Source organism: Rissa tridactyla, chromosome Z (assembly GCF_028500815.1).
Source record: "Rissa tridactyla isolate bRisTri1 chromosome Z, bRisTri1.patW.cur.20221130, whole genome shotgun sequence".
Taxonomy (NCBI): domain Eukaryota; kingdom Metazoa; phylum Chordata; class Aves; order Charadriiformes; family Laridae; genus Rissa; species Rissa tridactyla.
Window position 1 is genome coordinate 74,280,833 of NC_071497.1, and position 13,607 is coordinate 74,294,439.

A 13,607-nucleotide genomic window follows, 5' to 3' on the forward strand; every position below is an offset into this window, starting at 1 on the left:
CCCAACATTTACAGATCATTACCAGAGAGGCAGAACACTGACAGCTCATTCAGGTGACTCGGCTAGCCACAGAAAATGCTGGGCACAGACTCCACAGATACATCAACTGGAATCTATTAACAAGAGTTTGCCAGTTTCAAACTCAGCTGCCATCGTTCCAGTGGAGCTGTAATTAAGGCATAGGACTTTTGAGGGTTGAAACAGCATACTTAATAGCTCTCAGCTCTGTTTTGGCCTGTATCAGCTCTTTTCACTATGTCATAATCCTGAGGAAATGTCTTACTGCAACTCCTGTACAGTTAATGGGGTTAATAGCTTGGATACACATGAAAGCAACACCAAAGATCTTGATTTAACCTATGAAAAGCCTCAAAGTTAACAAAAAGAGTTGGGGGAGGGAAAATATTTTAAATTTAAAAATAAATAAAATTTTAAAAAATAAAAATTAAGCAACTATTTTGCATCTGGAGTCCACTATAAATGCTAAAATTCATAGTATTAGCATGAAAGCTTTTAAGGGCTTTAGAATCTGAATTCTACGTGCAGAAAACCAAGTATGCCTAAACCAGCAAACGTTACAACTGCTTTTCCTACGCGGTGTGTGGGGAAAAGCATCATTGTTCAATCTGTAGTTGCACTCTGCACATCAAGACGATATAGGCAAGTTGAGTGTATTATGCTACATGTATAGGTTCACAGAGGCATACCTGCACCATCTTGGGCTGTCACATCTGCACCGTGTGTCACCATGATCCTGAGGCACTCTGCATGCCCTTTCGTGGCTGCCAGGTGAAAACTGGAAGACAGCATTTACATGTCACTTTTATTAAGACCTCCTTTCTCTTTCATTCACAAACCAAGTACTGGCAAGTTCTCCCCTCCCTGTCCTTAGATCTTTTGGCATCCCTCCACTGCCTCCCAAGAAGATAACAGCTCTGAAAGTGAGAAGGCACATCAAAAAGTTTTTGTAGTCATACTTTTACACAGGCTGCTGTCTCGTTAACCCATGCCATACACCTTATGTGCATCTAGTCCCACCCAATTTCTAAACTAACATACCTAGTGATCTAATATAACCCCACAGAATGCCTGGGCTTGGGGAATTAATGAAGAAAACATTCACAATGACTGACTTTATTCTAGTCATGCTAGCTAATCCTGATTTCTCCCTTTCAGAAGACAAAATTTAGTTCCTCTAAAAGGTGATTCAGCTCCTAAACTAAATCAAGAGCTCATCCTTCTTCCACGCAGAGGGAAAAAAAAAATCCCTTAGTGTTTTTGAATATCACCTGGAGAAATCAAAGCTACTGGATATTTGTGAGACTATGCTAGAGATGTATTTTTTTTCAACTTTTGGTTTTGCTTTTCACCACAAGCAGCTGTTTGTTTGAACAGTGGGAAATTGCAGAGGTTACCAACCACACCATGGCAGGACACACTTAACAGCATCAATTACCAAAGCTATAATTACAGAACAAACCAAAGAAGTTCTACTGAACTCAAGCCTTTTTACAGCTGAAGGTTCGTGTTTGACATTCTTGGCACCTCAAGATTCACAGAAACAGTCCTATACACATGCTGCTGACTTCATTTTGCTGGGAAGCAAAAATGAAGGAAAAGCTTCTGAAAAGAGAGAGGTTTATATCCTCCTGATGCATATTGTGCCAACATCGGTGAGTCCCAAGATACAGGCACAGTACAGGCACTGCTTCCCTGTGGGTCCTGCTAATGTCAGCTTGGTACACAGAGCTGTTTACCAGTAGGAATAACGTAAAAAACAATCAAGACAAAACACTTCCAATTACAAACATGCCCTAATCTGAAAAAGCCTGTATTCCTGGGACTTTTTCTAACATCTTTTAAAGGAGACGTTCATTTTTAACACCATGAACCTCTGTGTTAAGGGGATTTTCTCCTGGAATCTAAAGGGAATGTCACAAATCATGTAGCCACAGCAACTACTGTATTGAAGGGTTTATATTTTGAACAACTGCTTCCTTTAAACATTAAAACTAACACTGAAAGTTCAGCCTGCTAACCAGGGAAACTGGGAGTAACAGGCAGGAATGAAACAGATCTTTCTGGCACATAGTATGTGAACCGCAACACTGCGTTTCTCTGAGCCCTAGACTTCTTTGTAGCCTTCTTGAAAACTCAGCAGAGAAAAAGACCTACAGACAAGATCTGGCAAAGGGTGGAGAATTAATCAAAACAGAAGAGCTTGTGGAACAGAGTCCTCTATCAAGTACAGCAACTATCTCACTTCCTGTGAGGAGTCCTTCCACACTGGCTGCTGCGATTGCAAACGGCAGACAGGCAGCACTTAAAGCTTTGAACCATTCTCTGCGAATACAAAAGTATCCTGTGTGCTCACTCACATGGTGCTTACTATGGCCATAAACAAACTGAAGAGTTAACACTTCCAAGAGCATAAAAAGCACTACTACTGCCTGTTCTATAGTCATTCAAAATCAAAACTTCACGTACTTGGTGACCAATACAAAGTTGTGTAAACATTCTTCTAAAGAAGAAGAGGTTTCTCAGGGTCTGGGAAAATGGCTGGGGGTGGGACACAAAAAGAGTCTGACAAATTCCAACATCTCTAATTTAGACAGCAGAACATACCAGCAAATACCAAACCACATTCAGATACATTTGTGTAGACATACAACACAATCTAAGTCACTTAAATATTAGGAAAGTTGTGAAGCACGCAATTGGCTCACTTACATTTGACAATATTCATAAGAATAATAAATACCTGAATAATAATAACTTGGCTAAATCTGGGACACTGAGGTTTTACAGAAAGACTGCGGAGGATGGTGCCAAATGCAACATGAATACGCAAGTGCAAAAGAAGTTTTATTTAGGTAAAATCAGACTGCAAAGAAAGTACCTAAAAGAGAAGAAAAACTTAATCCCTTTCAGGCTATGAACGCACCTATGAACACATCAGTCCCACCAACGCAAACAATTCCCACAGCAGTTCTCAACAAGTCATCACAGACGCAGATGCTTTGTTTCATGCAGCCAAAATTATTTTCAAGTAAGAAAGGCCTGATTAAAAATATTGCTTCTCTCAAATTAATGGGATGAAACAAACATCATCTGTAAGCAGTACAGGTGGTGTGAAAGCTATAAGAACATGCATGAAGGATGTAAAGATCTGAGAGCAAAAATATAGAAGCTACGTGGAAAGTCCCATGAAAAGAGAGGATGATAAAGTTTAACTCTTACACATTTACACAGTGACCTAGGCCAAACAGCAATGGGCTGCTACAGATCCCTCCCAATTGCTTGCTGTGTGTTGCCTCCTTAGATCCTTGTACTGCTACCATCTCTCACATAACCCTGTACTGAGATGTTTTTTCTCAATAATCTAAAAGCAATTGGGAGGGGAATGGGAGACATGGCTACTTAGCTGCTAGTTAGCTCTGCTCAAGAGAGAAGAGAATGTGTCCAGCTGGGATGAAACTATTATTTAAGTCAGAGTATTTACAGAGAGCTGCATAAAACCTTCCCCTTGTGGAGTAATTCTAACTGATTTTAAAGTTAACAGCCCCTGCTTCTTTTTTTTTTTTTTTCAAACCTTTTTTTTTTAAAAACAAAACAACCCAAACAACAAACCCCCCAAACACTTAAGTTGTAGATATTGAGGGCTCCTGTGTAGCAAGGGAGGCTCTTGAAACAAACAGGACTGTAGACATTCATTTCAGTAAAGAATTATTCTTTACAAGCTACATAAACTTTCCTAAAATATTTGAGACAAAAGCTGCAGGTTTCCAAACACTGGAGTTCTCACCATCTGGAAGCCTTAAACATTGGTGCATTTACTTGCATTTTTCACGAATAAACTTCCCTTGATATGAAAGCAAACAACTTTTCCTCCCACTTCCTGGTTGTGCAATGACTTGGGCAAACAAAAACAAACATGTAAGGCTTGATTTGGAGCAAGGGGCACACTGAGGGTCAGATTCTCATTCAGCCTAAAATCCCATTACAACATACATAATTTTCCCTTTACAACAGATAAGCCTGTTACTACCACTTGGAGCCACACCTTGATACCCCAGCCTGAACTAATTTGAGATAGATTTCTTTTATTGCTGTAAAACATTTCTGTTCTTCCTGAGGGGCGGGATCATCTTTTGTTATTGTCTCCAGACCTTTCAGTGCAGCAGAGGAGCAGCTACACTTCCAAGTCGTTTTCTCACTGAATCCAGAAATGAAGCAAGTTTGCTGATGATACAAAACTGGGAGGAGTGGCTTACACATGAGAAGGCTGTGCCACCATACAGGGAGACCTGGACAAGCTGGAGAGTTGGGTGGAATCTAATGAAGGTCAACAAGAAAAAGTCTAGAGTCCTGCACCTGGGGAGGAATAACCCCATGTACCAGTACAAGTTAGGAGTTGACCTGATGGAAAGCAGCTCTACAGAGAGGGACCTGAGAGTCCTAGTGGACAACATGTTGAATGTTGACCATGAGCCAGCAACATGCTCTTGTGGCCAATAAGGCCAATGGTCTCCTGGGGTGCATTAAAAAGAGTATGGCCAGCAGGTTGAGGGAGGTCATCCTCCGCCTCTACTCTGCCCTGGTGAGGCCACATCTGGAGTACTGTGACCAGTTCTGGGATTCCCAGTTCAAGAAAGACAGGGAACTAAGGGAGAGAGTCCAGCAGAAGGCTACAAAAATGATCAAGGGACTGGAACACCTCTCTTACAAGGAAAGGCTGGGGGACCTGGGTCTGTTTAGCCTGGAGAAGAGAAGACTGAGAGGGCATCTCATCAATGCCTTAAGTATCTAAAGGGTGGGTGTCAAGAGGCTGGGGCCAGACTCTTTTCAGTGGTACCCAGCAACAGGACAAGGGGCAACAGACACAAACAGGAAATTCCATCTCTACTCGAGAAAAAACTTCTTTGAGAGTGGCAGAGCACTGGAACAGGCTGCCAGAGAGGTGGTAGAGTCCCATCTCTGGAGATACTCAAAACCTGCCTGGATGCATTCCTGTCCAACCTGCTCTAGGTGACACTGCTTTAGCAGGGGGATTGGACTAGATGATCTCTGAAGGTGCCTTCCAACCACTACCATTCTGTGATTTGAGACCCACCTCTGCAGCAGCTGGTAACGGTTGGCTGACATCTTTTTCCTGCTGGGAACGTACAGGTCTCATAAATTACTCAATCCTTAACAAGAGAAAGTAAAAAAATGATGTTCTTTAGGAGGAACACAAAGCCCTGTTGGAGTAAATAGGCCTTGAGAGTAAGAGCAAGCACACAGCAAAATTTCATCAGATTCGGGGTCAACTGGAGAACAGCTACAAGACTACCACCTCAACATCCTGTCAGGACCTCGAATTTCCTGTCTAGAAATGTTACTCAAATAACATTTTCAAATGCACTGATAGAAAGATGCTTTTTATGAATGCTTGTTGACTGAACAGAGTGTACAGCTGTACATGACACCCCTGAACTATTTTTAAATAGCAGATTTCTTTCCAATAGGAGATGCAAACTGGTGAAGCACTTAGAACTGTCATAAACAAGCCCATCTCTTATTCAGGGCAAAGGACCTTTTCCATGTTTTGGTTATAAAGCCAAGCAAGCAAGGGAATGGAGACTTCTTCAATCAGTCTCTGACAGACAGAGCACAAGAACTCAGAAAAAGCTGGTCTTTTCTAAAAGGCTGAGAATCAGTCTTTCCAGAAATTATTTAAATGCCAGACAGTCTAACTCAATCAGAAAAGGGCTGTAGTTTTTACTACTTAGCTCACATAAAAACACTTCTTTACAAATCATTTCACCACAGGTAGAAGAACAGAACTAATCCACATTCAGAGGCTAGACTTGTAAAAATTGAGCTTGGTATCATGGTGCTAGCAATAAGACATGGGTATGCCACATCCAGGTTCTCTGCCTAACCATTTGTACAGCTATATCCCGCAAAACTAAGCACAGTCCTCTTACTGAATGTTATTTTGACAGGTGGCTTAAATCAAGTGGGTGGTCCACATATGTAGGGAAAATGTCACAAAAGTAGAGTGGAACATGATAAAATAAAATAAAAAAAAATATGAAGTCTTAACTTAAGATAGCAACCTCTAACTGGGAAATTTTCATTTGTGAAAAGAAATACAGAAGAAAAAAAGCAGAAAAATTACACCCAATCAGGGGCTTCATCTCTGTTTGGCAAGGTCACAATCCAGAGTTTTTTGAGGGGTCAGAATTAGCATTCTGTGCAACACAGATTTTCTCCAAGGCCTGAAAGTAGTCTGACACCTTACTTACCAAAATCCAAAGCAAATAAAGAACATGGTTGAATTATGGAGGCTAAGTGGATATTGTATTTGCTGTTTTCTATTATGACAAACATGGAATAAAGTCAAACTTCTATGCAAGCGTATAATACTATTGTTCTCTGCCATTTTCATCTGAGTGCTCTGAAAATATTTTAAGTGCAAAAATGTTTGAATACACTATGAACTCACATACACTCATTGTCAAGGTTTATTTTGAGTAAAAACATCCCTCCCTAAGGCAGATCATTCTTCTTCATTTTCTAATGTACATCAACTCTTTGTTAACTTTTTAAAAGTCTGACTTGTCTGCCAACAGTTTGATGATTTATAGTTTCCCGACCGACCAATATCTTCACACAAACAAACAAGATTGATAAAATAAAGATATGGAGCTGCTTGGAGTCTTTGTAATGCTGACTAAAAAAAAAAAAAACAAAAAAACAAAAAACACAAAACCACCAAAAAAACAGAAATGGAAGATATTTAAGCTTTGCTGCTACCAGATCAGACAGGCAAGCAATTCTTCAACTATCTCAGAAAGAAACCCACTGACTGATTTTCTGCACTGACTTGAGCTTTTTACATGTTTTAGAGGTGCACCTAGCTTACAGTGTCTATTATCCCTCAAAGCCTCAATTCGCACTTCAGTAACAGCAAAAATAAATATATTAGATGATATCTGGCTTTTGATTGTTTTCCACCAAAGGCTGAGTAGCCGAAGTGCTAGAGTGCCCGAGACCTGACCTGGAGGAGAAAGGGCTGTGAGTACCACTAGCACAGCATATTTTGTGCATGAAGGAAGTGCCTGCCTTCACTCAGGAGGAAGTCCAGTGTGGTCTCCTTTCACATGTAGCAAGATGACCAGTAATCAGAGAAGAAAACAGCTTAATTTTCTGCGAATGGTCTGAGATTTTATCAGCATAAAAACAATGATGAAAGTAAGCCTATTAAACAGAACAAGTTTTTGACACGTCCTGAATTGAATTAATAGAAAAATTACCACCTTCAGATTTAAAGATTGGGAAAGTCCCAGAATGGTCCTGAAATTGGAGGTGTTTTCTGCTTTCCTCTGCCAAGCCAGACAGGGCTTTCAGCAAAGTAGTAACTGTTTATTCCAGCAAGAATTATGCTTCTGTGAGGAACACCTGCCCAGTTCTGCTTCTTCCTTGCATCAGCACAAGTAGGAAGGTACAGGGAATAAAACCAGTTGAAAACTAAAGCTGCCTTCCACAGTTTCATCACAGAGCCACAGACGCATGCACCCTCTCAGTGCAAAAGGAAGGAACAGGACATAGAATTTCACCTTAAACCTAAAACTAAGATTAAGCCATGAGTGTTTCCCCTTGAAAGAAACAGAATCTTATCTTTCCCTGACTGCATTATCAAGAGATAGTCACTCATTTGAGAATACATATGTCTTAGGAACAGCCATCCAATTATGGAGGAACCATAAGCAGGTTTGGCAAATCAGACTGCCTTAAAGGAAAGTCAGACATTTACAGGTACCACTATCAATACTTACTAGTTCTTTATGGTTTTTATTATTTTTTTTTAAAGCAAATAAACCCCATAGCTTCGCACTGCACTCACTTCATCTCCTCCTAAGAGTAAATGTAACAAATACGACCTTTCATTAAATGCTGGCAGTCCATGTCATCATTCTGCATGCAGCCACAAGAGTAGAAAAGTCATCTTAAGAAAAAGTTACAGCAAATACATTTTGTTTTCAAGCCAGAGTTGGCATCACACTGAGAAAATTAAGTATTCTGAGTTTTAAGACAGTCAATCAATGAGTTGCTACCAACACCTTCTGGAGTGGAGGCAGGTTAAGATTTCAAGAAGTTGACATAGAAAGGTATGGATTTACTAGGAGCCGTAGGGGATTTTTCCCCTCTCTCCCGCTTAATACCAGCCACTGCAAACTGAAGCAATGCACATAGCCTGTATTCTCCTATCTCCTGTTTAAATATAAGATGGCCTCTGCCCTCCCCCAGTACACACAAAACTCTCTGGCAAAAACCCTCCATCTAACTTTTGCATTAGAATATATGCTGGAACAGCTTTCAAAAAAAAAACCAAAACAAAAAACCCCACCAATGCAGTTTTCATATAAAGTTTCCAGTTTTGCCTCATAGCATAAAAAGTCTTGTTTCAATCATACACACCTCAAGGTACAGGGCATTAATAAAAGGCAAGTCTGCTGAACGGCTGTTTTCTTAATAGGAAAGAAGCAATTGCATCATGCAACACAGGAGCTGGCAAGCTACAGACTCCTGATTTTAGCCTTCAAACTCAGCAAAAATTTCCACCCAGCTGCTCTTCAGAGAGATTTCTGGGATCCCCAGAAGCTTTATATTTTTTATTCTCAGGTTGTGTTCCAGCAGTCCCATTTTCATACAGTTTTCTTTGGCAAACTCTGTTACCACATTACCACAAACTCCTACTTCAAGTCTGAAACATATAGACTTTTCTTCATGTACCATTAATTGTAAACATAAGTGCTCATAATTTAGATTTATCATATGAAGTTTCCTGCAGAGTGTCCACTTTTAAAGTCCCTCAATAACTAACATCAGCAAATTGCAACACAGATTCTGCCAAGGGCGAGCTTCAGGGCACTCCTAGGTGTTGACAGAAAGTCTGAAGTTTTGAAATACAACTTTTATTTTTGGTGTTGTAGGGTAGGAAAATGGACAAAGTAGAAGAAACAATGCAGTTTCATAAAGCTTAAAGAGCCTAGAAATAACAGTAGTGTTGTCTGTGCCTCTAAAGCCAAGTTCAGAGGAGTGGGGAAGATTTCCTCTGACTGGTTCTTTAAAAACACATCCCACACCTAAAGCCCAAGGGGGCACACAGTTAGCTTCTCAATATACATGCCTTCTGGCAAAACATCTTTTTAGCATAGGGTAAAATCCCTGAGGATGCCACGGATGTGTCCAGATCAAAGTTACTTCCTCCCTCAGCTAGGTAAAACCAGCTAGCCATGCGCTGCACTTTCTTGCAAGGCCAGAATAGATTTCAAAGTTAAAATTAAGACCAACAATAAGAGCAATGACTAGCATATGCCTTAACCTTCATCCTCCAACACAACCCGCTTGGTATTGCTGCCTATGGGCTAGCAGATGCTAATAAACCACCTTAGAATATGAAAAGTCATGAAATTAGAGCATGGAAATCCTAAACCATGTTAGCATAACAAGAGGCCAGGAAAAAGGCTGGAAAGGCTGAGAACAAGTGAGTAAAAGTTAATCTAAAGAAAATATTTTTGTTGCATGAAAATCCAGCAAGGCTTAAGAACTGCATATAGTGCTCGAAGAACCAAAGAGCATGGAGATCCTTGTGCGACTTTAGGGACATTGACAAAGGATAGCTCAGGGTTATGTGCTCTGTTTGAAGTTTCTGTGTCTTTTGCATTTATAATGCTTCGCACATTTTCATATTTGAAGCAACAGAACTGTTTGAATATTTTTTTTTATTAAACTGCATAAAGTGAACTTCTCTTACTGTTTAGGGGAATTACAAACCAAATGCAATAATATGTACTTATAGTAATTAATCTACAAGTAACATGTTCTTCAGAAACCACTGGTTAAGATGACCTCTTAACATTTGTTTTTATAAACTCTTCAAATGATTGTGGCAATATATTTTTATTCTGCATTTCAGAGTAACTGTACCACTGAAGCTTTTAAGATTCCACATTTCTGAAGAGGAACAGGGACTGGAACATAGACACTTGCAGGAAAAGGCAACACAGAGCTTTCCTGCATTTTCCAGTTAGTATTTCCTAACACAGAACTCTCCTGTAAAGCAGGTAGCAGAAAATGTGGAGTGATACATGAGCCCATTAAATAACCACTCACCAGCATAGTCTATTACCTGAGACCTCATTGTGAAGCTAAAAAAAATGAAATAAATCCAACATTTGCACATTGCTCTGTTTTGGCTGTCTGTTTCCTTTCCCTTCCTAGATTAGAGTACGTTTTTAAGCCAGTAGCAGCCAGTTGGTGTCATTAAAATCTACACATACAGCTCATTTGGTTGCGTAAGTCTTTGAAAAACATGTAAAACTGCATCCCATTATGTAGATATAAATCTGAAAAACAACTGCTGCCTAAGCCCTGTTCCCTCCAACCTTAGAGAGCCTGCTTCTGGTCCGACCCATGAGAGGCACGCTTCCCTTGTCCTCCCTTGCCAGCTCAGATGAGATGAGTGCAGGGAGCAGCAACAGCGTTCCTCACATGGAAGTGGGGTACTAGTCTCTGCCTCCATGTGAGCCAAGCTGCAGCTGCTTCAAGCCAAGCATACAAAAAACTTCCAACCATCTAGGCTATGCTCTGATCCAAGCAACTGACAAACTTCTTGAAACCCGGCCAGGTCTGGTAAAATCTGGGTATCTGACAACTCTGCAAATGGAGCTGCTTTACAGTGAATTCCAGCAGCTGCCTGATGCTGCATTACAGGTTTGGCCAATCCTACCCGTGAGCAGGAGTGGAATGGGCTGCTCGCAGGCTATCCGAACACATGTACAGGGGCCCTTCTGAGATGACTTGCTTTCTTCTGAGAAGATAGCCCTACTAATAGATAATGAAATACAATAGTTCATTAAGAATAGCCATCCTATCAGCCTGTGTGAAAAAAACAAGTATAAAACAGAAGATGCGAGCTGGCTCCTAAAATAAATTACAGATAGATTGTTTCTCCTTTGAACTCTAGCTATCACGTGCAGGAAGTCCTGTGCATGTACGATGCAAAACCCATTGAATGTTTCCCAATGTTCAAAGAACTTTATATGAAGTAGGCAGTATGTTCTTTAAATAAGTAGAATTTGTTTTACAATATAGAAAATCACTAAAGAGAGAAAGTACAAAGTTTCAGTTTTTTAGAAATTAAGTTTAGGATCTTAGTAATTGAAATTAAACTAAAAAGCATAAATTTCTGTTTCTTCAGAAGATGGCCTCTTCACTTTTTTTGTAAATAATATGAAGGTATAAAAATAATAAGATGTCTTATTAAGAACTGCTTCAAAAATGCATACGATAGAACCTGAATGCTGTTGATTTCAAGTCCTGTCAAAAGTATAGCTAAGAAATAAAAATTGGATTATGACATCTCCAAGTCTAACTGAGCAGTCATATATTCAAAACCATCAAAAATGGTCTACACATTTTCACTCAAGAGCCAGGAACAAACCACTAACATGAACTCCACTCCATGGATCTCATTTAAAAGCCTGCATGATTGTCAATAGAGTAATGTTGGTATGAAATGTGGATTTTTTCATGTATTGCCAAATTATAAAATCAAAGTATTGTTCCTCTGTTATAGAGATAAGAGCATTTCCTCTCACTATACATTAACAATTGGCTCATACTGAACATAATAGAAAGTTAATTAGCCCAATTTAGTATCCTGGCAGAGGATAGCTTCACCCAACTACGCCCAGATGTTTCACTAACATTTCTAAGTGTTAGTCTAAAGTAGAAAGCAATTTTTCAGGAAACTTAGTATCAACATCTTAATTGAATTATATCCATTACAATGCTGCAGGGAGAGGGGGAAATGAAAACGAACAATCAGGATATGAACCTGAAAAGAACTTCAGGGAGGTTTTGGAGAGACAAAAGCTTTGACACCCAAATCTCCCATGGAAATAAACTTTACAAGAAATTTTGGAATAAGAACCAGATTTCAGCCATCTGTTGGCTACAGATAAAACACAGGTGGAGATCACTGTGGTCTTCCTTGTTTCATCCATGCTCTGAAACCTAGACATTATTGTGACCATCTGGACCACCATAAATTAAATAAATAAAAGAAATATAAATATAATGAGAAAAATAAATTAAAAAATATTTTCTGTCAGGTATCATATCAGGTCAGTGGAACACAATGAACTCCATTCCTGGAGAGGTGACAATCCTCAGGCACTAGACATTTCTTGCAGCTCCTACCCTGGTACACTTTTCAAAGGACAGTATGCTGTGTGCTTTCCTACCTAAGCGTTCAGGCAATTTTAAGAGATGACAGAGTCCATACTAAAGAAACTTCTTTTAGATCATGGTGGTAGACTGAGGACCCCAACACATGCATATGAAAATAATGTAGAGACTGCCTGAATTTCAAAGGTCTCCTAGATGATTTATAGCAATTTCTAATCAAAAAAAGGAGGATAATACAATTCCTCTTCTATTTCATAGGCACTGAGCTCACCTGCCTCTTCGATTATGAAGATCAGCTGTCTAAACCATTTTGTATGGTTTTCTTTCTCAACTAGAACAGTATAATCACTATAGTAAGTCTGTATTCTTCCAATAGCTTCCATTAAGAGAAATATTATTACGCACAAGAAAAGACTGTCTCTCAAAGGTAATTAAAACATGATTTACTTTTGGAACAGTGATGTCCTTCATGCCACTCACCCCACCTCCTTATACAATTGAGATCCAAAAGAAAGAAAAGAAAAATGAATACTATGTACATGATAAATACAAAGGATTTGGCATTGGAATATGCTCCAAAATTTATTTTTGGTTCAGCCTCCAAGGCACGATCATTCTGGTTCAAATGAAAATATATAATTTCTACTAACTGCTATTGACAATAGTTCTGTGAAAAAGTCCTTTAAGAGTGCATTTGTGGAGGTTTCTAAAGCTTTTTTGTACCATTGTCAGACTCATTTTATTAAACAACAGCTGATTCAATTGCAGTTAAAAAAAATTTACAGAGACCTATTGTTTCATTTAATAGCTATGAGCATTGAATTCTAGCTCAGTACCTTGCAGAAACATGCAAACATGGCAATGATGGACTGGCACACAGACAAAATAACTTTAGGACAAGGAAGTGCTGCCATTTATACATTGTGAATCCTTTCCAAAATTCTCCCTCCTCCCCGCACTCCCCTTCAGTAACAGCAGCAGCTTCTTTAAATAACAGCCCATTTGAACGCTTGCTCTTGTGGAAAGTGCCTGCTCTTGTGGAAAGTGCCGTACATGAATGAATCCTATCCCCTCCTGAAAAGGCTCTCTTTGAAAACCCTTTTTTGTTAGTTTAAGTGGGATTTAAATGATCAAATTCCAAACTGGAAAGCACTGTTTTGTTGTTTAAGGAAGCTGGACAGAAAAAGCCTATCTGGCAGAATAAGACTACAATGGCAGAGTCAGATTTCTAGATAGGTTCTATTACAAGGGTGCTTGGCAATAGTCTGTGCTGTGTAAGTGGGAGCAACAATGGGGTTGTGTCAACTTATGCCAAAGGTGGATTTGCTCCATGGCCTTAAAATTGATTTATTGTTTTTAGAAAG

At 39.5% G+C, this 13,607-nt stretch overlaps 1 protein-coding gene across 4 annotated transcripts in view; it reads right to left on the minus strand.

Moving 5' to 3' along the window:
• Positions 1-13,607, minus strand: part of RAI14 (retinoic acid induced 14) — an 86,256-nt gene that overhangs the window by 18,078 nt on the left and 54,571 nt on the right. For all 4 annotated transcript variants that reach the window (XM_054185485.1, XM_054185484.1, XM_054185483.1 and 1 more), the window contains exon 4: positions 708-796. In XM_054185485.1, the coding sequence (XP_054041460.1) occupies positions 708-796 (89 nt within the window). The remainder of the gene's footprint in view (positions 1-707; positions 797-13,607) is intronic.